The sequence below is a fragment of the Grampus griseus genome, assembly GCF_964374135.1.
Source record: "Grampus griseus genome assembly, chromosome: 2".
Taxonomy (NCBI): domain Eukaryota; kingdom Metazoa; phylum Chordata; class Mammalia; order Artiodactyla; family Delphinidae; genus Grampus; species Grampus griseus.
Window position 1 is genome coordinate 34,605,728 of NC_139018.1, and position 23,566 is coordinate 34,629,293.

Sequence of the window (23,566 nt, forward strand, 5' to 3'; positions counted from 1 at the left end):
TTTTCTGTCTTAATTCCACGTGTATTTTAAGATAAAATTTCTTGAACCAATAACAAAGTTTTCAAGAAAAACAAAACTTGCAAATATTTTTGAGTGTCAAATCATTGTCATTTTACTGATTTTTAAGTAAGACTTTAAAAATTATACAACAGAATAACTTTTTTTCAAGAGTGTTTTAATTATGGAACTAATACATATCACTATAAAAATAAATGAAGGATAGAATACATAAATGAATAAAAAATTTAAAACCACCAATAGTCCCATCACTTAGAAACAACTTAAAAAAAAATCGTACTGCATTTCCTTTTTTCATTTAACAGGGCATTTTCATTGTTTTCCCACATCACCAAACAGTCTTTAAAAAACTTATAATGGCTCCATGATGTTCTATTATATGTCTAAACTAAAACTTATAAAAACCAATACACTAAGTTGAGCATTCAGGGTGCTTCCAATTTTTTGCTAGTATAAGTAATGAGCATTTCTGTACATAATGATCATTGCTATGTACAGTAAAAATGTCTGAGATTCTGGTGTTTCTTAAAATAATTCCAAGAAACAGAATTTTTAAATAAGATTCTGACATTTTAAAAGCCAAAGAGTTTTCTAGGGAGGTTTTACTAATTTATATCCCATTACCAATATTTTTACCAATATTCAAAATTACCATTTTTAAAAACCTTCCACTTCTTTAACAGGGAGGTTGAAGTTTACTCAGGCACTTCTTTTGTGGTTCATAGAACTCCTATGAACATGTGAGTCTCCTAAAATTTTACTGAAAATCTGGGGCATGTGTACATATGCACGTTCCCATTAGTGTGCACGTGCAGCACATACATTTTTCTGGAAGAGGGTTATCCCAAAATGGTTAAGAACTACAGTTTATCTCTTCTCTGACCCCCAAGAGGTAGATATGTGCACATGTATACACTTTGTCACATTTGCTCAAAATAGTTTTCTAATTTTTCCATCTGTCTGTTAATTGCATTTGTGGTAACTTTATTGTAGAAGTTTTCGGCTGTTATGTGTTAAGAATGATCCACCTTTCCCTGTGTGATTTCTTTCACTGTCTAAGCTTATAAACTCCTTCCCCTAGGTCATTAAATGTTTACCTACATTTAAATTTTCTAATGGCTTCTATTTTGTAGTTAACTTCAATCTATCTGGAATTTTGTTATAGATTTGAGGGGAAATTTTAACTTCATTTCTTTTCTTCCAAATGGTTAACCAATTATTCTAACACCATTTATTGAATAATCCCTCCTTTTCCACTGATTTATGATACCACCAAATTCTTACATATATCAGGGTCTGTTTCTAGTCCACTGGTCTATCAGAACCACAATCTTCTTACAATAGTATTATAGTCTTTGCTCATATTGATATGACAAATACTTGCTCATTACGTTTTCAAAAATGTCTTGACTTCAAATGAGCTACAGAATCATTTTTAAGATACCTCCTCACTCTCTATTTCCTATTCATCCAGAAAGAAAAACCTATTGAGATGCTGACTAAAATTAAAAGTGTAAATGATTCTGGGAGAAACTTTCAGTAGATAGTATCTGTGTATATCTGTGTCTTATACAGTCACATTAAAAAAAAAAAAAGCAGAAAACCTCTTGGTTTAAGTCTTTCTGTTAGTTTTCTTCACACAGGACCTGTAGAAAAGTTACTCATTCTTATTTATCTTATATCCTACCAGTTAACAGTTGTTAAATGTTTTATAGGTTAGAATAGCTCTTCTGTTGATTCTGAAGTTCCCTATCTTTTCCCCCCAAATCAAAACAGCTTTAGCTCTCCTTATAAAAATTATATATGCTCTTTAGTAATTTAAAATGTACCAAAAAACTGGAAAAAAAATTGAAAGTCAAAACTGTCATTTGAATGACCTAAGAAGTTGTGATTCAGAACTAAATAAAACTTGAGAAATAGCCAGAATTTAACCATAAGTTAATGTTATCTACAAGAGTAGACAGAATATAGATAGGGGAAATTTAAAGATGTTGGTCAAACAGTACAAACTGTCAGTTTTAAGGTGAATAAGTTCTGAGGATCTAATGGACAGCAATGGTGACTAGAGTCAATAATACTGTATTGTATACCTGAAATTTGCTGAGAGTACATCTTAAGCATTCTCACCACACACACAAAAGGTAACTATGTGAGGTGATGGATGTGTTAATCAACTTAATTGTGGTAAACATTTCACAATATCACATTGTACACTTTAGATATATAAAATTTTTTTGCCAACTACACTTCAATAAAGTTGGGGTGGGGGAAGAATATGGAGTGTCAGATTTCATCAAATTCGAAGACGTTACCACAGAATTACCTAAGTGTATAAAGAATTCCCCCGAGTATAAAGAATTCAATAGCCTTAAAGTATCTTTAGAGCAAAACAGGAAAACATTTAAATATCTTAAAAGGAAAAAGAATTACAAAACCAACAAAGTAGTTAAGGTAATTGACTACAATCTTAAGGAGACTATAGACTTTCTGAGTGGATAATGAGACTTCTGTTTAAAATTTCAGTAATCGTTTAAAGCGGCTCAGCCTGGTTGTCAGGGCAATGAGAAAATCAGGAGCTTCAGGATCTCACTGCTGAATGAAATCAATAAGCAACTTTAGACAGCCCAGAAGGTAACAAACTCCCTACTATGTCTCTTCAAGCCCAGGGGGATTTAAAATTTTAGAGACAAAGGAACTTCTACATAATCTCTGTGTACCAAAGCCACCCACAGACACTAAAATACTGACATTTAAAAAAAATTTTTTATCTGTAGTCATACCCCTTAGATATAACTACTGGTATTATTTTGTTATACTATATATATATAGCCTTTCAGACTTGTAAAAAATGCTGATCCTAACCACAGAGGTCACATTGTAAATGTTGTTTTGTAATCTGATATTTTCCAATGTCTTTAGAATTCATTCTTAGGATAAAATTATTTATCAAATAATAAAAACATTTAAAACTTTGATACATATTGCCAAACTGCCCTACAGATTTGTACTAACTCATACTCCTACCACTAAAGAACTTGAGTGCCTGCTTCTACAAACAGCCCAAATTTTTCACTTTTGGTGATCTGGTTAGGAAAACGTATTTCTTTGTCTAGTAGTGACATTTAATGTATTTTCACAAGGTTAACATTTCTTCTTTCATCGATTTTCTCCTTATCTTTTTTTTTTTTTTTTTTAATGAGAGGGTAAAAATTTAATGTTGAGTGAAGACAGGATAGAAAAGCATACATATTTCGTCTTAATTTTGTGATTCTCCTTATCTTTTGACCATTTTTCTACTAGATTATTTTCCTTAATGACTAGAATTACAGAGATTATATAAATATCCCTGCAGTCTTAAGTAGAATGTACTAAATTTTCTTGCTGTATCAGAACAATGGTTTTTAATCAAGGATATTTATCAGAATCACTAAGGAAATTTACAAAGATATTTATGTCCTGAGTTCTACCTCAAACACAAACACAATCAGAATCTCCTGTGTCTTCTTTAATTTTATATATATATATATATATATATATATATTTTTTTTTTTTTTAAAGTTGACTATGTACCCTTCTGGTTAAGAACCAATGACTTACAGGCTTTATTAACAGCAGTTATTGTAATATTTTAAGACATGATATACTTGGGAATAACTAAAGCACTCACACCTATTTTCTTCTATACTAAATAACCTTGATTGCTGTATTGAATTTTTGTGTCTGCTTTATAGTGATTCTAGTTCCTCCTTTGCAACTATTCAGTATTTCCTTTTGTTGCCCTCTCTTACTTCCGTAGTAAACACAGCATAGAATTTTCATTTTTAGAATATTTTACGCACAAATAAAATACTGTAGTCATAAGCCAGCAAGGAAATAGGAAAAGTAAGGTAGGGTAATCTAAACTAGGGATGGCTTAATGAGAGATAAAACTGGAGATCAATGGCCTTATTTCACGATATCAGTTAACAGCTGAGATGCAGCACAGAGAGGCAACAGGAATTTTTTTTTTTTTTTTTGCGGTACGCGGGCCTCTCACTGTCTTGGCCTCTACCGCCGCAGAGCACAGGCTCCGGACGCGCAGGCTCAGCGGCCATGGCTCACGGGCCCAGCCGTTCCGCGGCATGTGGGATCCTCCCAGACTGGGGCACAAACCCGCGTCCCGCGCATCGGCAGGCGGACTCCCAACCACTGCGCCACCAGGGAAGCCCAGGCAACAGTAAATTTTGTGGTTAATCCAAAAGGGATGATTGCTTTAAAGTTCTAAGAGGGGTTTCCCAGGTGGCGCAGTGGTTAAGAATCGATCACCTGACAATGCTGGGGGCACAGGTTCGAGTCCTGGTCCGGGAAGATCCCACATGCCGCGGGGCAACTAAGCCCCTGAGCCACAACTACTGAGCCTGCGCTCTAGAGCCCACGAGCCACAACTACTGAGCCCGTGTGCCACAACTACTGAAGCCTGCGCACCTAGAGCCCGTGCTCCGCATCAAGAGAAGCCACCCAATGAGAAGCCTGCGCACCACAAGAAGAGTGGGCCTCGCTCGCCGCAACTAGAAAACGCCCACGTGCAGCAATGAAGACCCAACGCAGCCAAAAAAAAAAAAAAGAAAAAAAAATTCTAAGAAATCAGTAGGCTTCTCGTGTTGATAGGAAGTTAGGTAAGGAATACAGGTTCCAGAGGAAGAGTAAATCTGGTCAATTTTTTCATATTGTGTTCATACTGAGGAATTCTAAAGACATTAAAGACCATCCGGGACAGTTTAAAATCCAGAAAAGAAAAAAAAATCTCAGGGTCAAACTGGAAATGTCTTTCTCTCAGGAGATGAGGGACCAAGATAAGATCTATAGGAAATAGGAAGGCTGAAAGCAGAACAATACAACTGAGTCCCAAAGAGGCTGTTGACTTAGTACCTATCTACTTAAGTAAAGGCTATCAGGAGAACTTAAGGACCATGCCAAGTGCCAGAAATAACAACTTTAACTGGGCTTAAGGTTCAAATTTTGTAGGTTAGCATCAAGACCAATTTAAACTTGTTAATTATCATCCTTTACAAATTCACTAACCTCTATGAAGTCCTATTCACGTTTCTGCTGTTTAATTAGTAAAAAGTGTTTTCACTGAAATTATCTTTTTTTAGGAGTTGTCTCCAGACTTATTGCATTAATCAATGTTGCCAGACTAAATTGAGATCATTTACACTTAAGCTCAGCTTTCACAATGAAATATCACCAACCCGTTATTTGTAGTTGAAAAACTACAAATATGTATTTGGCCTGAATTACACACTAGTCACTGCCAATATTGAATAGAAAGACATAGAACAATATCTGTATTACAGACATATATACATATATATTATTTTATTTAATCCTCATAAAATCTGAGAAACTTTTCCCAATTTAAAAAAACCCACCAAAACCTGAGACATACATAGTTCAGAGCAAATCTCTACAGATGGAGAAAATGAAGTCATACAGAAAAATGGCACCTGGGTGAAGAATCTTTTTGAACTTCTAAGGCAGTGCTTTTTCTGCCATACCAAGGGCTTAAAAAAAGATAAATTTTTGTTTCTTTTTTAGATTTTAGGGCTTGATTGTGACATGTCATTTATCTGCTTTAGAAAAGCTGTCCTAAAGTGTCTTTCTGCCCAATATAGCAGCATGCAATGTACACTGACTAGTATTTAGAGGAGCTTACACATTCTATTTTACCATGTACCTGTACGAAGAATTTCCTCTAGTTAACTGTGTTTGTACATGTTCACACATATAATACACCCTCCAAATGCTACTTTTATAATACTGTTGCATTTTATTTCTGCTGTTTTAACCAAGTGTCTTATGCTTCAAATATTTTCTCAGAGTATTTTATTTCAACTCTAACATCACAATAGTATGCTAGGCAGTACACTGTAAAAGTTCAGCAAAAGAAACCAAAACTGCAGTTCTTGTGAATGTAAAGGCTATGTATCTTTTTGAGAAATATTGTAAAAACATCTTTGATAGTGTAGCACTAGCCTGGGTAACTAAGTAGCTCAGCAAAATTGATAACTTATGATTTAAATGGGAAGTTTTCAGATAAATTCCATATCTGCTTTCATGGCCAATTTAGCTGGGAAATTTTCCAGATAGCATTCTTAGGCAGGAAAGCTCCCCAAGTACTCTCATGCTTCAGGTTCAAATGTTTCCATGACAAATGTTTAATGAACAAACAGAACAGATTAAATTACTAGACAATCACAGTTTTTAAGACTTCATTAAATATAAATATATAGCTTGACAAGAAGATATGGATTAAACCATATGTAGCTGAAACAAATAAATATGTAAAAGGAAATATGAAACAGTAAATGATATAAACTTATTTATAAAGACATGAATTTCATCAGAGGGTTTATCAATTTAATGGAAATTAAAAATGATGCTGCCTCTGCCCAATAAAGTTTTAAGGTCACAGAGAAAGCAAAAAATATCTATCGCATTAGTCTTAAAATACTGATTATGATAAATTTTATTGGAAAATTCTAAATGGAATTCTGACAAAAGGTCTTTTCTTTGATATTAAGTATGATGTCATAATGAAAAATAATTGTTGGCAATATCAACTCTGGGATTCTCATTCTGACACACGTTCATTTTAGTTTCATATAAAAATTCTTAATTTCAAAAGGTATTTTGTTGTAGGTTTAAAAAACTTTGTTTCTATATGGTATATCTTTAAAAGCATTTTACAAATACATATTATGCAAAACAGCAAATTTTCTACACATAAGAAATGTTCCATTGTATGATGTAGTAATTAGATTACATGCTACTTAAACGAAAACCACCTAAGTTCTTCGAAATTCTGTGCAATTCCAGAGGAAATTTGAAAAATCTAATCAGATGCAGCTAAATCCATCCTGTCAAATATGTACCCTCTTTTATAATAATGATGAAGATAGACAACAAAGAGAGGACAGACTAGAGAGAGAACAGAGACTCCCCATATACAGATATCAGAGGCTCCCTTCCCCATTCCCATACACAGAGACACAACAGGCACAAGGAAAAAGAACCACATGGACAGAGAAGTAGAGAGATAAATAAAGAACACAGGGCTAGCAAGAAAGAATGACACAGGTGTAGAGCGGGGAGTGAACGAAGAAGGGGTTACGGAGGAAGAGCAGTACCCAGAACAAGGCAGGATGGAGGGAAGACAGAAATGAGGACGGACACTGTGCTGAGGGGAAGGCAAAGGCAGGCATGGCAAATCTGGCTTTGGTGATAAACTCCAGTCTGTAGCAACTTCCCTAGAAGCAAGTTCTTTATATCTAGTTCAAATGCCTTGTCCTGCAGTTTGATCTATTTCCTCTTATTTGATGTTCAGTAGACATTGTTTTACGTTTCCCATTTCCTCTAACGTTTCATACAACAGTTAAATCTTGATTATTTATGTTAAAAGAGAGGACATATTATCTAAAAGCAAGAAAAATCACTTACATTTGGCTTTGGGATACAATTAATCAGATAAATACAAACACACACATAAGCCCACAAATCCACCCCCCAACACTCTCCTCTCGGCCCTCTCCTGGCTGCCTAAAATATAAAAGAATGAAGACTCTAAAATGGGCAACAGAAAGCAATCACCAAGAGTTGCTCTATCTGAAAATTCTATCTTCAAACACCCAAGACTCTGGAGAATTGTTTGGCAGTAAGGGTAAACAATAAAATTACTCAAGGAAGCTACGGAATCTCCGTTTCTGGAGATCTTTCAAAGCAATGGAGATAACCATCTACCTTGGATTAGCTTTGTTATTTTCACTTACTGCTATCATTTACCCCACATGAAAACAGTTTCTACATATCTATTCTAGCATTAATATTCTTCCGTTTCATTGTTTAAATAATACCAATTCTTTTAACCTATCCTCAGAAATTTCTATATTTCAACCAACTTCATGACTTTTTCCTGAACACTTTTAAAGATTTCTTCTTTTCCCCTAAACTGTACAGTCAAATTGACTATTCAGATGAGGAACTTAATAGTATTGAGTATGAGGAGATTATACCAGTTTCCAGTACATCTATCCACTGACTCGAAATTCCAATGTTCATTTAGGAAATCTTTACTTAAGTAGGGATGGGTTGTCTTTCCTTTTTCTTTTTTTCTTTTTAAATTTAAGGACATAAAATTCAGATCTCTGAGCTTTGGTTTTCAGTGGACTAGGTTAAACTGCATTTATTAAAAATAACGAGAAGCTCATGAAACACCCTGAACAGTAATTAATCATTAAAAAATTGCATTACAAATTAAAAAGAAATTCTAGACAAGCATACAAGCAAAGACAGTTGAGAGAGATGGTAGAGCAAAAACCTTAGCCCTAAATATAAGATAATGGAAAAATATCATTGAAATGACTACTATTCAATCAAGTACAAAAGCTTCATGATTTTTCTCTGGACAAAACTGAAATGAGTTTGGTGAGCAAGAAAAAGACCCAAATTTGAAGGCAGAATACCTGGGTCCTAGTTATGACTTGGATCACTTACTAGCTGCAATATATATCACTGGAAAATCCATCTCAAGTCTCTGGGCCTTTCTATAAAATGAGTGGGTTTGACTTGGATATTATTTCTCAAACTTTCGTTAGTGATCCATTAAAAATGTGTATTTTTAAATTTCTCAACCCAGTATATACATCCCTATTTGAGATAAAAATTTATAAATACTTACATGCAATATAATATACCTTAATATCTTCTATTTTTTTCTAGTTCTTAAAAAAATTACTGGTTGGGCTTCCCTGGTGGCATAGTGATTGAGAGTCTGCCTGACGATGCAGAGGACACGGGTTCGTGCCCCGGTCCGGGAAGATCCCACACGCCGCAGAGCGGCTGGGCCCGTGAGCCATGGCCGCTGAGCCTGCGCGTCCGGAGCCTGTGCTCCGCAACGGGAGAGGCCACAGCAGTGAGAGGCCCGCGTACCGCCAAAAAAAAAAAAAAAAAATTACTGGTTGATAGGATGGCTAAAATTAAAAAGACATATTGATATAATAACAAATAGAAGCAAGAATGTAGAGAAACTGTAACCCTCTCATGCTGCTGATGAAAAGGTAAAATAGTGCAGGTACTGGGGAAAATATGGCAGTTCCTCAATAAGTTAAAACACAATTATCATTTGATCCAGCAATTCCACTCCTAGGTATATACTCCAAGAATTGAAAACAGATGTTTAAACAAAAATTGTATGTGAATATTTGTAACAGCACTATTCACAATAGCTAAAAGGTAGAAACAACCCAAACATTCCACCAACAGATGAATGGATAAACAAAACATGGTATTTCCATACAGTGGAATATTATTTAGCTATAAAAAGGAATGAAGTAATGGTTCATACTACAACACAGATGAACCCTGAAGACATTATGCTACGTGAAAAGAAACCAGTTACAAAAAGCCACATACTGTATGATTCAGTTAGATGAAATGTCCCAAATAAACAAATACACAGAAAGTAGATTAGGGTGGTCAGGAGTTAGGGCGAGGAGAGAATAGAGAGTGAATGCTTATGGGTCCAGAGTTTCTTTCTGAGGTAATGGAAACACTCTACATAATGGTGATGGCTGCACAATCTTGTGAATGTACTAAAAACTCATGAATTGTACACTTTAAAAGAGTGAATTTTATGGTATAGTAAACCTGTTATTTTAAAAAATGAAATAAAAAATTACTGGTTAAGATCCACAAACTAATTTCATGGACTAAAAGGTTAGATAATCTCTGGTAGCTTCTGGTCCTTACAAAAGTTAAATTTTAGTCAAACTTACAATGTGCAACATGTTTATATATGTGTTTTCACTTGATCCTCAATAAAATACAGAAACTGAGGCTCAGGAAACTTAAGTAACTTGTCAAAGGTCAATAGCAAGTGAAGGTAAAAAGTATTTAAACTCTACATTTGACTCCAGGCATCCCTGTACCAATATGTAATGATATCATGCATTTCTGAACATAAAATGATTCAAGTCTTTGCAAAGGGAAAAAGTTAAAACCTATTAATACTTAATAGGTGGAATGAAGTTTTGATACATTGTGTCAAAGACTAAATGGTATAGCAGTTAATTATTTTTCAGTAGCATTATGCATATTTAATAACCAAACATTACATGACTATACACATATTCTAATGAATTTTTTAATCTTTATTTTAGGCTAGTTCTAATTTTAGCAATCTGAACAGATCAAAAAATCATCAAATGTCCCAACATTTGAAACATAATACCAATGGGTCTAATCATTTCATTTCCAGAAAAAAAAAATTTCTCAAAGAATGGCTAATAAAGTTTGGAAATATCTATAGCAGTTGAGCAAAAATTTAATAGCAAGAATAATTAACTTCTCAGAAATGTATGAACTCAAGGTTTATTTGCACTAGAATTTTGTTTGCTGCCTTTAAATAAACTTTATTTTAAAAGCCAATCTTAAAAAAAGTTTATCACAAGCCAGCAAAATTCCAGCATTTCCCACGGTCAATCGAAGTCAAATAACATCAGAAACAAATGTGGAAGAAATATTTTATTTTATAACATCAAACACAAGAATACTCTTGACTTAAAAGTCTGAATATTCAGAGACACCTGGCAAAAAATATGTAGATACTAATAAAGACTGAAACATGGTATTATTAATATTACGAAAATATTTTATTCATCCTAGTTTTCTTCCCCTTGGTGTGTCTTTTTTATTTTTTCTTAACACTAGTAGCATCTGGTGTAAATCAGAAAGCCCCTAATCACAAATTTCAAGAATCTCCTTATTAGCCACAAAACAGATAGCTCACCATGGTTGTGTGATGGGTGGGTGTGTATGCCTTTCCTAAGGTCTCTTCAAAAGTGTGATAATCACAGTGACATCCATGATAGATAGCAATGTTTCCTAGTTTATTCCCTTTAAATATTCTGTCTACTATATTTACTTGTCCACAATCCTGGCCCCAAATTACTTATCTCTGACTATAAAAATCAATCAAACAGTCAATTCTATAATCTAAAGACATCTGAAGATGATCCTACTCTACCTCATCCTACCTGCATTCTGCTCTTTTCTCAGAAGTTTTCTCACAGGGTAGCTTGCTTTACTTATGAAAGAGAACAAGACAATGATATTGTATTTGTAGCAAAGCAAGTTTGAATAACTCGTGCCAATTTTACGGAAAGCCTCCCTAATATATCAAAATTCTTATAATTTATACTACTAATATTAATTATTCATTTGAAATTTCCACATCACTATTTTCTAATTTTCAATAAGATTCTAACTGCTTTTAAATAAGAAAATTCAGTTTATCCTTTCTGAATATTTTCTATTAATTCCATCCCTGCATTTTTATTATTATACAGTGCCGAATTTATAAATATGTTCATTAAAAACCACCACCCAGATAATTAAAGTATCTAACCTTTCCAATCACATTTTCAATTCTTTAAGGAGAATTTCCTCTACTCACAGATAAATGATGATGTATCATTTGGAAACTGAAGGCTCCCTCTCAAAGAAATAAATCAGTTGCCCCATCCTTCCCTCATTTAACACAAGGTTGCTGTTTCTGGCTGTGAAAAAGGCTGAGAAGTTGTCTCCTGGCATGTGTATATTAATCAAAACACTGGCAGGGAGACTCATACAACTTTAAGGGAGTACTGTTGTAGTCTGATGTGTTAGCAAATTATAAACAGGAAAAAAAATGTCTGATACAAAGCTAATATACTTCATTTTAAAATGAATACTTAAAACTGAGTATATCCAAAAACTGAAGATTTGACTGACAATAACAACCTTATAACTTACGATAACTTTTCATGATTCCAACACTTAACACATTTGTGTTGAGTGTATTAAAATTAAATCTATCACTTATTTCTCAAAATATGAAATATTCTCCTAACCAAGAAATGACTTACAGATACCTGGTACTACATTTCAAATTACTTTAAAATAAAATATAATAAACAGCCTTATGTTCAAAGATTGCACAAAGATAACTTTTAAAACCACACTGGATTGCAAGTTGGAAGAAAATATATCTGTACTTTAATCTATAGTTATAGAAAAATTAACCAAGCAGAATACAAAAAGAAATAGGAAAAAGCAAAAAATTTAAGAGAAATGGTCTTCAGTTTTCTGTGGTTAGGTAAAAAAATAAATAAAAATTCCCTAAGTGAATCTGGCTTAAGCTGTATTTGTTTCCTCATGGAGATTACACGAATATTGTCTATTAGATGGGCTTTTATGCCTCATACAATTAAAGCAAATGGACAAATACATTAATCTTAAAGAAATTTAAACAGAAACCCAGAAGACTCAATCCAGGCTTGGGTTGGATATGTTACAATGTAAGCTTTCTCCAAGTCACAGAGAATATTTACAGAATATTTTAATATAAAATAATGGAGTGGTAGGAGATGAAGGCCAATAAGAGGCAACTGGGAATGAAACAATTTTACTCTAACAAAACTCTTAGGAAAAAAGAGCATAAAATTCCTTCACATAAATGTATTTTAAAAAATATGTAATCTTTCTGTTTTCACTATAATGCCTTTCATCTGAAGGCATTTAGCAGACTTCACTATGACTGAACACACCTATGATTTCTTAAGTCACAGAGAAGTGTGCACACTGCTTTCTGTCAAGAAATGTGGATCCTTAGTAAATGTATAGCAAAGAAAAGCAGCAGATGTTGTGATAAAGTAGAAACTGTTCTAGACTAGATTTAGTATGTATGGTGTATATACCATATATAGTATATATGGTACCTTTATATATACAGATTTAATATATATGGTATACTATATACAGAGAGAGAGTACATATGGTACCTTTGAGTAAATCAGAAAAAGGTGTTCCACTCTTGGTAGCCAAAGCTCTGGTCTAGTGAGTGAAGAGCAGGCTGGATATCAGTCTCCACTCAAACCCCCTGTTCTTTGCAGTACATCAACTGCATATCCAGATTAGGCAAATTCAAACTTGGCCCTACCACTTAGCATGGAGTCTTACACAAGTGATTTAACTGAGGTTCAATTTCTTTTTCTGTAATGGATATTACAGAGCCCTGTTAACAGGACTACTCTGGGTACTAAACAGAAAGCTGTTTGCTACAGCATCTAGTACAGGATTCAATAGACACTTAAATAAATGGCAAAACAACAACGACGAAAACCCTCTCCTTCCATAGAAAAGTGAAGTGTCTCTCTTTTCACATCTATAAATAATAAACCACTAAGAAATAAAATACTTCCTTTTGGTTAGCCTGGTTTTAAGGGAACACAAGTTAATGTATACCACTGACACTAGTTCAGGAATCTCTCCTGTGTGTGTGTAGGAAGAGAGGGCAGTTAAGTTCAATTATGAAATATTTTAAGTTTGGAAACACACATTCGACATCAATTTCTCTCATAGATTCATAATGCCTATTAGATTATAAAGGCTACAAGAAGTACTGTAATAAGAAGCTGTTTAACTTATTTAACCAAGTGTTCTCAAAATTTATTTGATCACAGAATTCTTTTTTATTTATATCTATTAATATCTCATGTCACTAGTTTTTTTGTTTTCGTCACAAAATGAAATTTGGGAATAGTTAGTATAGGATTATGACATAGGAATAGCACCAGTTCTCATTAACAGCCATTAATTAAAGAAAATCAAATCAATGTTAAGCTACATATATTAATTTTGTTACTATTTTACTAACCTTAAGGAAATCAGAAATTCAAAATCTGAAAACTACTTTTCAGTAATTTTGATATAAAAGTTTGAGTTTGAAATAAAATGTGAATTTCAAGGCTTTAAAAGTTAGGCCTCATACATAAATTTTTAATTCAAAGATTAGATATAAAAATTATGTTGTAGTGACTGAACACTTAGGATATGTGCTTTAGCTCTACATGGCTAACAGTAAACAATGGTCATATGGCCTTTCCAAGAAAGGAACTGATCTTGGTCTGAATTCAAATTGCTATTACTTACATTCTCTTATATCCCTCCTCCTTCCTATACACATTTATGTCACGGCAAGAGAAACAAAAGCAAAACATTTTCTAGTATTCTACTGTTTTTACTTACCTAATATTTTCACAGCATAATGAGGACTTTCTAAGATAATTCCTTCCTCTGTATCAAATATAGGGTTATCTATTCCAGTTTTTGGAGGAATTTGGGCTAGTTTCTTAAGTCTCATGGAAGAATTAAGGTCAAGTTCTTGTTTTTTCCCTTCTTCCTCTCGCCTACGCCTCATGTCCTCCTGTTGTTGCCGAATACGTTCCAACTGTGCACTTCGACGTACTGGCATCATCCTGGTGCCCAAATCTCCAGGGCAGTCAACAGCCATCTCTCGGTGCTTCTGATGTTCCTCTGGTGATGCAAGATCAACATTTTTTACTTCGTTGTCTGATTCCTCAGTAACATGCCCATTCATATGGGATGTTGTCATGGTTATCTATAAAAACCCGTACCACTTTTTATAATTCAATTTTTCCTATAAAGCCAATCTCTTGATTCTGTAGTATAAAATCCATGTTACTTCAAAAAAAAAAAAAACTTCTCACATCACATAATAATGCTATGAAAATGTATCCATGAAGGAAATCTAAGGGGAAAGATGGGGAAAAAAAGTATAAGAATTACAATATAAAAGTAGATTTTTTTACATAGTCCACTTCCAATCTCTATCTCTACACAATATAGAAAATATCTCATAAGTATATAATATTATCTTGCTATATAGATTAAATATTTTCCTTTCATTTTATAGATCTGAGGAAAACAAGGTGTTTCAAGAAAAAAAAGTACCCTCTCAAGTATACTGTTTAATTTTACAGCTAAGAAAAATGATGTATTAGAAAGTTTAGCACAGCAAGAAAATAAGAAGGTTCTGGGTACTAGTTTAGTAGAGAATGAGATATTTAAGGTGTAAAAGTATTTTAATCATCTTTACAGTTGTCTCAACACAATCCTTTATGCTCAATTAATATACATGAGATTGAAATCCCTTCCTAGTTAACTCCTAAAGAACCTGGCATACAGCAAGCCATGTTGCTGACTCGATATAAAGGCAGCACTATGGGAGACAATTCACTTTTCGGAGTTTATGAGATGAAGAAGATACCCAATGAAAAAGAAATTTTAATTAGCAGCTAAGGCATCTACAGGATAAAACTACCTTAAGTGAGAAAAAGACTATGTCAGTTATCAGTCTTTATAACTGGTGGCAGTAAAAAAAGAATTAGGGTTAATTCTTTCAGAGGATTCATTTAGAGAAAATGGTAGTATCTGTTACCACTCAAAAATGTTTTAAAGTCACACTATACAGCAAACAAGAACATATTGGACTTGGAGACCAGAAGACTGAATTTTAATTCTGGCTCTGCTACTTCCTCTAGCTTTATGATTTAAGACTAGTTTCTCTCTCTGAACCTTAGATTCCTTTGGAAAATTTATTCATAGAATTGTTCTGAGTTTTTTTTTTTTAAGATTTTTTTGATGTGGACCATTTTTAAAGTCTTTTATTGAATTTGTTACAATATTGCTTGTTTTATGTTTTGTTTTTTTGGCCGCAAGCATGTGGGATCTTAGCTCCCCAACCAGGGATTGAACCCGCACCCCCTGCATTGGAAGGCGAAGTCTTAACGACCAGACCACCAGGGAAGTCCCCTGTTCTGAGTTTTAAATGAGATAAAGTTTTAGAACTAAAAACTATTTATACTTATATTAATTCTTAGTATTAATTTGATTCTCCTATTTTAAAAATCCTTCAACATATTTTAGACAAGAAAAATATTTTACTGGATGACAATGGCTTTTCATCAAGCCATTTCTTGGGCATAAATAGGCAGATTATTTATATATGTGCAAACCCACACATTAAATCTAATTAGTCTTCTTTTGCTCAAGACTTTAAAAATATTTACAATAATAAACCTACTACCTCCTTGAGTTGAGTAGCACTCCAGTTAATAGGTTGGTTAGAGAACATGCCAACTAAGCAAAAGCTGAGTTTTCAGATGATATTCCTAATGCCAGCCAGTCTTCTCTCAAGCAAACATCTTGTCACAGACTGCTTAACACAAACCCACCCAGACTACCAGGAAAACCACTAGACCAATAATCAGGAAAATAGATGCAAGCTACATGAGCCACTAGAATTACATTTTCACAAGAACTCTGGTAGATTTTTCTGTCTTCCGTCCAAATTATAGCTCTATTTTTTTATAATTATGCGATCTACATAGAAATACCTTATTTATCATTAAATTGCCTTCTTTTTCATTAAAACGAGAGCTATTAGAATTATGTTAGATAGGGACTTCCCTGGCGGCCCAGTGGTTAAGAATCCGCCTGCCAACACAGGGGACACGGGTTCGAGCCCTGGTCTGGGAAGATCCCACATGCCTGCGGAGCAACTAAGCCAGTGTGCCACAACTACTGAGTCTGCGCTCTAGAGCCCACGAGCCACAACTACTGAGCCTGCGTGCTGCACCTACTGAAGCTCGCGAGCCTAGAGCCCATGCTCCGCAACAAGAGAAGCCACTCAGTGAGAAGCCCGTGCACTGCAACAAAGAGTAGCCCCTGCTCGCTGCAACCAGAGAAAGCCTGTGTGCAGCAACGAAGACCCAATGCAGCCAAAAATAAAACAAATAAATAAATTTATATATTAAAAAAATTATGTTAGATAATTCTTGTTTTATAATATTGATTATATGCAAATGCAAATTTATCTTATTTAATATTTTCATTACAAGTAAGCAGAAATTTATGTAGGAGTTACTGTAGTGCTATGTTTAATTTTTAAAATTTAGGAGTATATTTACTTCCAGAAAATTAAAACTCTCAACTTTCTCTACTTACAACATTTATGGGATATTAAAAATCAAACTTAATCATGAGTATTTTTTATTTATATATATGCTGGTCTACAAAAATTATGATTTGAAATTAAAACTTAGCTTAAAAATTATAAGATTGTGTCCATATTCACTGTACTAAATCATGGAGGTGGAAATTACAATCATGCAAGAGAAACTAGGCCAGGTGATCTCAGTCAGAGTTCTCATGCTTGGACTATAATCATGCTTGTCTATCTGGATCTAGTCTTTTACCCTCAGAAAAATTTCTGCAACCTGATATTAATTCACTTAAATCTCCATTTTGGTCACATCTCCCTTAGCGTGTTCATAGTCCACTGGCCGAGACAGCAAAGAAAATGAATGATTATTCTTCTCAGTTGATTTCTCCTCATTAGATTCTAAATTTGTTAAAAACGGGTCATTCATGTCTTATTTTTATACCTTCCCTGTACTTAACACAATACATGTCATATAGGAAATGCCCATTAAGTATTTGTTCAACTGAACTTAGAAATGTTATAAATTCAGACGATGGGCTCTAAAATTTAGTCTGTGATAGTCAAAGCAAACCCTCAAAACATAAGGACACATTTCTTCCAGCAGCATTTCAAAAAACAACTAAAAATTAGCCAGATAGAACAGTCTATTCCAGGCAGAGGGAAACACAAGACCAAAAGGAAGGAAGAACGTGAGAATACGGCACTTGTATAAAGTAGAATGGAATGCAAAATGGCTGGATGGGACAATGGGAGCATGTCATACATGAATAATGATAAAACTAGAAAGGCAAGCAGGGGGCCAGTTGGAGAAGAGTAACAGATGAAAACTTTGACCTTTATCCTGAAAGTAGTAAGAATCATCATAGGATTTAAAGCAGGGACTAACATGATCACACTCACTTTTAGAGAAATATCACTCTGGTAGAAGACTAGAGGATAGACTGAAGGGTGGCAATGAGACCAGTTTGAGGGCAACTGTAAGAAATGGGGTCCTGGGCTTCCCTGGTGGCGCAGTGGTTGAGAATCCGCCTGCCAATGCAGGGGACACAGGTTCAAGCCCTGGTCCAGGAAGATCCCACAGGCCGCGGAGCAACTAAGCACATGCACCACACAACTGAGCCTGCGCTCTAGAGCCCACGAGCCACAACTACTGAGCCCACGTGCCACAACTACTGAAGCCCATGTGCCTAGAGCCCGTGCTCCACAGCAGGAGAAGCCACCACAGTGAGAAGCCTGTGCACCACAAGGAAGAGTAGGCCCCGCTCGCCGCAACTAGAGAAAACCAGCACACAGCAACAAATATCCAATGCAGCCAAAAGAAAGAAAGAAAGAAAGGGAAAGAAAGAAAGAAATGGGGTCCTGAACTAATTTAAGATAGTGAGAATGAAGAAAAGTTATATTAAAGAAGCATGTAGGTTACAGAATTCCTAAAACTTGGTGTCTATATTTCATATAGCAGGGCAAAAAGGAGAGAAGTAGTAACACTAGAAGAAGAAGTAGTAGTAGTAGTAGTAACAACAACTACAACACTTACTGAGCACATAATTCTATGCCAGACACTACTGCAAGCACTTCACATAGTATTCACTCATTTAATCCTCACTAAAACTCTAAAAGTAGGTCCAGATATGCCTGTTTTATAAATGAGGAATGGGGATTGAAGTAGGCCTTGAAGACAGGATGAAGGAAAAAGAAAGAGGCCATATGAACTGAAGACAAAAAATTAAAGGTATGGGAAAAGTACAAACAAAGCTAGTTGAACTATAGCAGTCAGTTTGTATAAGAGAATACTGGCTAGAAAATTTGACTGGGTCCAACTTATGAAAGGTCTTAAATATAAGTCCTTAATCTCAAGGCAGTAAGAAAGCCATCAAAGATTTAGAAAAAAGGGGTGATCTGAACATAAATTTAGTTGAGCACTTACCCCTGGCTAGGTACTGGGGCTACAGAGACAGGATCCCTGTCCATTAGTTTATCTACCAAAATGTCTCACAGAGATCTAGAAATTAATGTGTCCATAATTAAACTCATATTTCCCTTTAATCCCCTCTATTCTCCTTGATCCTTTTCCTCCATTCTCAATTCTAATCAATGCCACTGTATCTACCCAGTTACCCAAGACCGCACAATGTTTAAGAGTACAGGCTCCAGAACCAGGCTGCCTAGGATCTAATCCTTGCCTATTTTCCTTTTAAGTCTCAGCTCAAATACATCCTCCTCTGGATTTCCATAATTTCCCAAACTGGATATGTGCCTCCTCTGAAATCCCACAATCCCTACCACATCTCTGATCAAACTCGACTACAGCTATTTGTATCTCTGTCTGTCTGCCCCAGACTAGAAACGCTTGGAAGTCAGGAACCATGCCGACCCTTCTCTGGATCCGTGACACTGCCTAGTATAAGACCAAGCAAACTGGAGGCTTCAGAATATGAACCCAGGCAGTGTGACTTCATGGCCACTATCTTTGGGTCACAAGGTGGACAGCAATGTCATTAACTAAGATGGAGAATTCGATAGAAGGGGCGATAAATTAAAGGGCATTACAGGTTTAGTTTTAGACACAATTTCAAGGTGATTATACGTCATACAGGTAAATGATCTAATCAGCAAGGATCTGTCTTATTGATCTCTATAGCCCTGATAACTAGTTAAGGGATAAACGCCTAATTAACCATATAAGCAAATTACTCCTGTGTTCAGAACATCTGATGGCTTTCATATTGCCTAGAGAACAGAGTCTAAACTCACAAGGTAAATCCAAACTTTCTAACTGTATCTTTTACTACTTTCCTGTACAAGGCTTCTAAGTTAGCTTCCTCATTTGTGCCTGCCTATCCCATATCTTTCTCTTCCTGCCCAAATGTCTTACGAACTAAGAAATAAGAACTGCTCTCCTTTCATCTTCTGCTTTCAAGATCTACCATAAATCACTATTCCTTCAAGAAATATTTCCAAATCACCCCAGTTAAATAATGATCTCATCATACCAACACTCCTAAAGACTTCATAATGCTCACAAGTTAATTCATGAGGTCCATGACAGATTCTTCCAGAATCAAAGAAACATTATGCTGTGTCCCACAGCTTTAGCATTAAAGATCATTATAATTTTTAAACAGGCAAACCATGAATATTCTAGCTCATTTATGTAGTCATCACATAACAATAAACAATGAAAGAGTACCAGTCCAAAGGAATTATTCTCTCACTCTCGGGGCGGGGTGTGGGGGGGCGGGGGGGGGTGAGAAAAAAACCCTACAGTCCTTTGTTTGACAATTTGGAGGCTGGTAAATAACTGAACTAGAGAATTACCTCCTTATATGTAAATGAAAGACTGACTTATGCAGACAATGTAGTTACAAGCTGCTGGTCCTAAGAGTATTCCTCTCATCTCAAAACTCTAATTATAAATAAATTGTTTTAAAAATGCCTCAGGGCTTCCCTGGTGGTGCAGTGGTTGAGAGTGCACCTGCTGATGCAGGGGACACGGGTTCGTGCCCTGGCCCGGGAAGATCCCACATGCTGCAGAGCGGCTGGGCCCGTGAGCCATGGCCGCTGAGCCTGCGCGTCTGGAACCTGTGCTCCACAACGGGAGAGGCCACGACAGTGAGAGGCCGGCGTACCGCAAAATAAATAAATAAATAAAAATGCCTCAAAGGCCCACATTTCAAATACTAATCAAAGTCCCAGCTTATTATACCCACACCCCCATGGAAAAAAAAAAAAGAAAGAAAAATTTTAAAAACAAAGCAAAACTCTTTACACATTCCACAAAAGAAGAAAATGAATTTTCAGGCTCATAGGCCAAAGCTATTTCAATGTTAACTTTGAACTAGTGGAGAGAAAGGGCTCTGCTTATGTGAATTGAATACAGAAGAAGGGGGTAAAAAGAAGCTAAACAAGCTTCAATAAGTACAAATGATTGAGACTGGGGGGCCTGAAATAGGGATATAGGGATATAGGCCCACTGAAAACTCCACACCAAGAAACAAAACCATTTGTGTGAGAGCTGGGAAACATGAACTGTTAGCAGGAAGACCAGTTTCTATATAATCAGTATCCTAACTTTTAGGCAAAGGGATATGTAAAACATATACTTCATATGAAAACACAGTCGGTCTACACTAGCATTTAGAACTCTAGATTTTTTTTTTTCAATTCATCCTTCCTCCCCTTCTCCCAGGAGTAATGCCCTTTGACCAGCAGCTGGGAAGTCTCATTTTAAGTGATCAGCATTCCTCTGACATTCTAAGAAGTTGCACTATTTGTTTCCATAGAAACAGCTTTGTCAGCTAACACAAAATTCAGGCCAAGAATAGTGAAAAGAACTTACATTATGCAAATTGGAAAGTCCTTGTCTACTATCCTTAGTTCTTCTCTGATTTTTCACAGAACTCAGACTAACTTTCTTACTCTGTAAAACAGAAAAGAGACAATTAATCAAGTGTAAAAGTCTGTAGTGTCTTTTAGAGGGAGGGAATGGCAGAGAAAAGTTAATTCAATATGATATCCAATTCTGTTTTCAGATGACTAGGGTTTCTCAGTATAAAGCAATAAAAATGTACACACACCCATCTCTAATGAACATCAATTAAAATCAATATAAATTACCTGAAGTCAATGATAAGAAAGAGGTAAACATAACTGGTTTAAAAGTTTTTAAAAAAAGCACAAGACCCTTTTGTAGATGATTTTTAATGACTTTTTTTTTATCTCTAGGTTAGGCTCAAACAAAAAGGCAGTTTTTGGTTTTTTTCTTTAACTACAACTTCTGGATCCATTTTAAACCTTATAAATAGTTTCATAAAGTCAAGAAAATGAGCAGTTTAGGATCCAAAAAGATTCAAAAAGGATCTGACAGACAAGAACCACAGTTAATTCAGAGGGGGGAATGTTGATGCTACATTGAAGACCAAGATAGAAGAGGATCCTGTCCTAATGGGAGATTACATTCTGATAGGGTAAAAGATAATAAAAAGCAAATACACAATAAGATGAATTCAGAGAAAGAATTATAAAGAAAGTAAAACAGGGTTATACAATAGACAGTGATGTTTGGAAGGGGCAACATTAGATAAGATGGTCAGGGGAGGCCTATTTTAGGAGATGATAATTAAGCTGAGACTTGAATGATTAAAAAAAAAAAAAAAAAAAAAAGTCAGTTGTGGGAAGATCCAGAAATAAAGGGTTCCAGATTGAGGGAACAGAAAGTACATTTTTACTTTCTGGATGTCACCAGAATCTCAATTTCAATATATCCCAAACTGACCTGAACTTCTTCCCACTATTGTTAATTATAGCACTATCTAGATCTAAATCTTCCTCAAGCCTTATTATCCAATCAGTTGCAAAGATGTGTTGATACCACAAGGTTTTTAGGATCCACTGAAAAAGTGGCAGAATAGCCACCCCAGAATATGCCACTAAAAGATACTGTTAAGAAAATGAAAAGGCAAGCTATAAAAAGAGAAATATTTGCAAAATACTTATATTCACTATAAATACTCTTATAACTCAGAAAATCAAATAATACAATTGTTAAAAAGAGGCAAGAAATTTGACCACCAAAGATGTACAAATGGCAAAAAATAAACATTTGGAAAGATATTCAACACCATTAATCATTAGGGAAAATGCTAATTAAAACCACAATGAGATACCGGCATAAGGATAGACAGAAATCTGTGGAATAGAATTAAGAGACCAGAAATAAACTCTAACATTTACAGGCAATTGATTATCAACAAGGGTGCCAAGACAATTAAATGGGAAAAAAACAGTCTCTTAAATGGTGCCAGGACAACTAGATATCCAGATATCCACATGCAAAAAAATTAGGTTGCACTCTTACCTCACACCATATACAAAAATTAACTCAAAATGAATCAAAAACACACATGTAAGAATTCTATAAAACTCTTAGAAGAAAACACAGGCATAAATAAATCTTCATGACCTTTGATTATGCAATGGTTTCTTAAGACAGGACATCAAAAGCACAAGCAACAAAAGGAAAATAGATAAATTAGACATGATCAAAACTTAAAACCTTGTGCTTCAAAGGACACCATCAAGAAAGTGAAGAGGCAATGCACACAATGGGAGAAAATGTTTGCAAATCATTTATCTGATGGGGGACCTACGTGTAGAATATGTAACAAACGCTTACAACTATAATAAAAAGACAAATAGTCTGATTTTAAAGTGGGAAGAGGACCTGAATAGACAGTTCTCCAAAGAAAATATACAAATGGCTTTATTAAACAGGTGCATAAAAAGATATTTAACATTATTAGTCATCAGAGAAAAGCAAATCAAAACCATGAGACACCACAACACCCACTAGGATGGCTAGAATCAAAAAGACAAGTGCTGATAAGGAGATGGAGAAACTGAAACTCTCATACACTTCTGTTGGGAATGTCAAATGGTGCAGCCACACTGTAAAATAGTCTGGCAATTCCTCAAAAGGCTAAACACAGAGTAATTCCACTCCTAGGTATACGACCAAGAGAAATGAAATATATGTCCAAACAAAAACCTTGTACAAAAATGTTTACAGCAGCGTTATTAATATAAAAAGTGGGGGGGAAAATCCAAATGTCCATCAACCGATAAATAAAATGTTGTATATCCAAAATGAAATATTATTGGGCAATTAAA

At 35.0% G+C, this 23,566-nt stretch overlaps 1 protein-coding gene across 3 annotated transcripts in view; it reads right to left on the reverse strand.

Moving 5' to 3' along the window:
• PALS1 (protein associated with LIN7 1, MAGUK p55 family member) overlaps positions 1-23,566 on the reverse strand; it is a 104,484-nt gene that overhangs the window by 53,656 nt on the left and 27,262 nt on the right. For 2 of the 3 annotated variants that reach the window (XM_082647467.1, XM_082647466.1), the window contains exons 2-3: positions 21,237-21,317; positions 14,122-14,644 (exon numbers count right to left, since the gene is read on the reverse strand). In XM_082647467.1, coding sequence (XP_082503593.1) covers positions 14,122-14,488 — 367 coding nt within the window. In that variant the 5' untranslated portion in view covers positions 14,489-14,644; positions 21,237-21,317. Of the gene's footprint in view, positions 1-14,121; positions 14,645-21,236; positions 21,318-23,566 lie in introns of those variants that run through there. The other variant, XM_082647468.1, reaches the window with a different exon arrangement.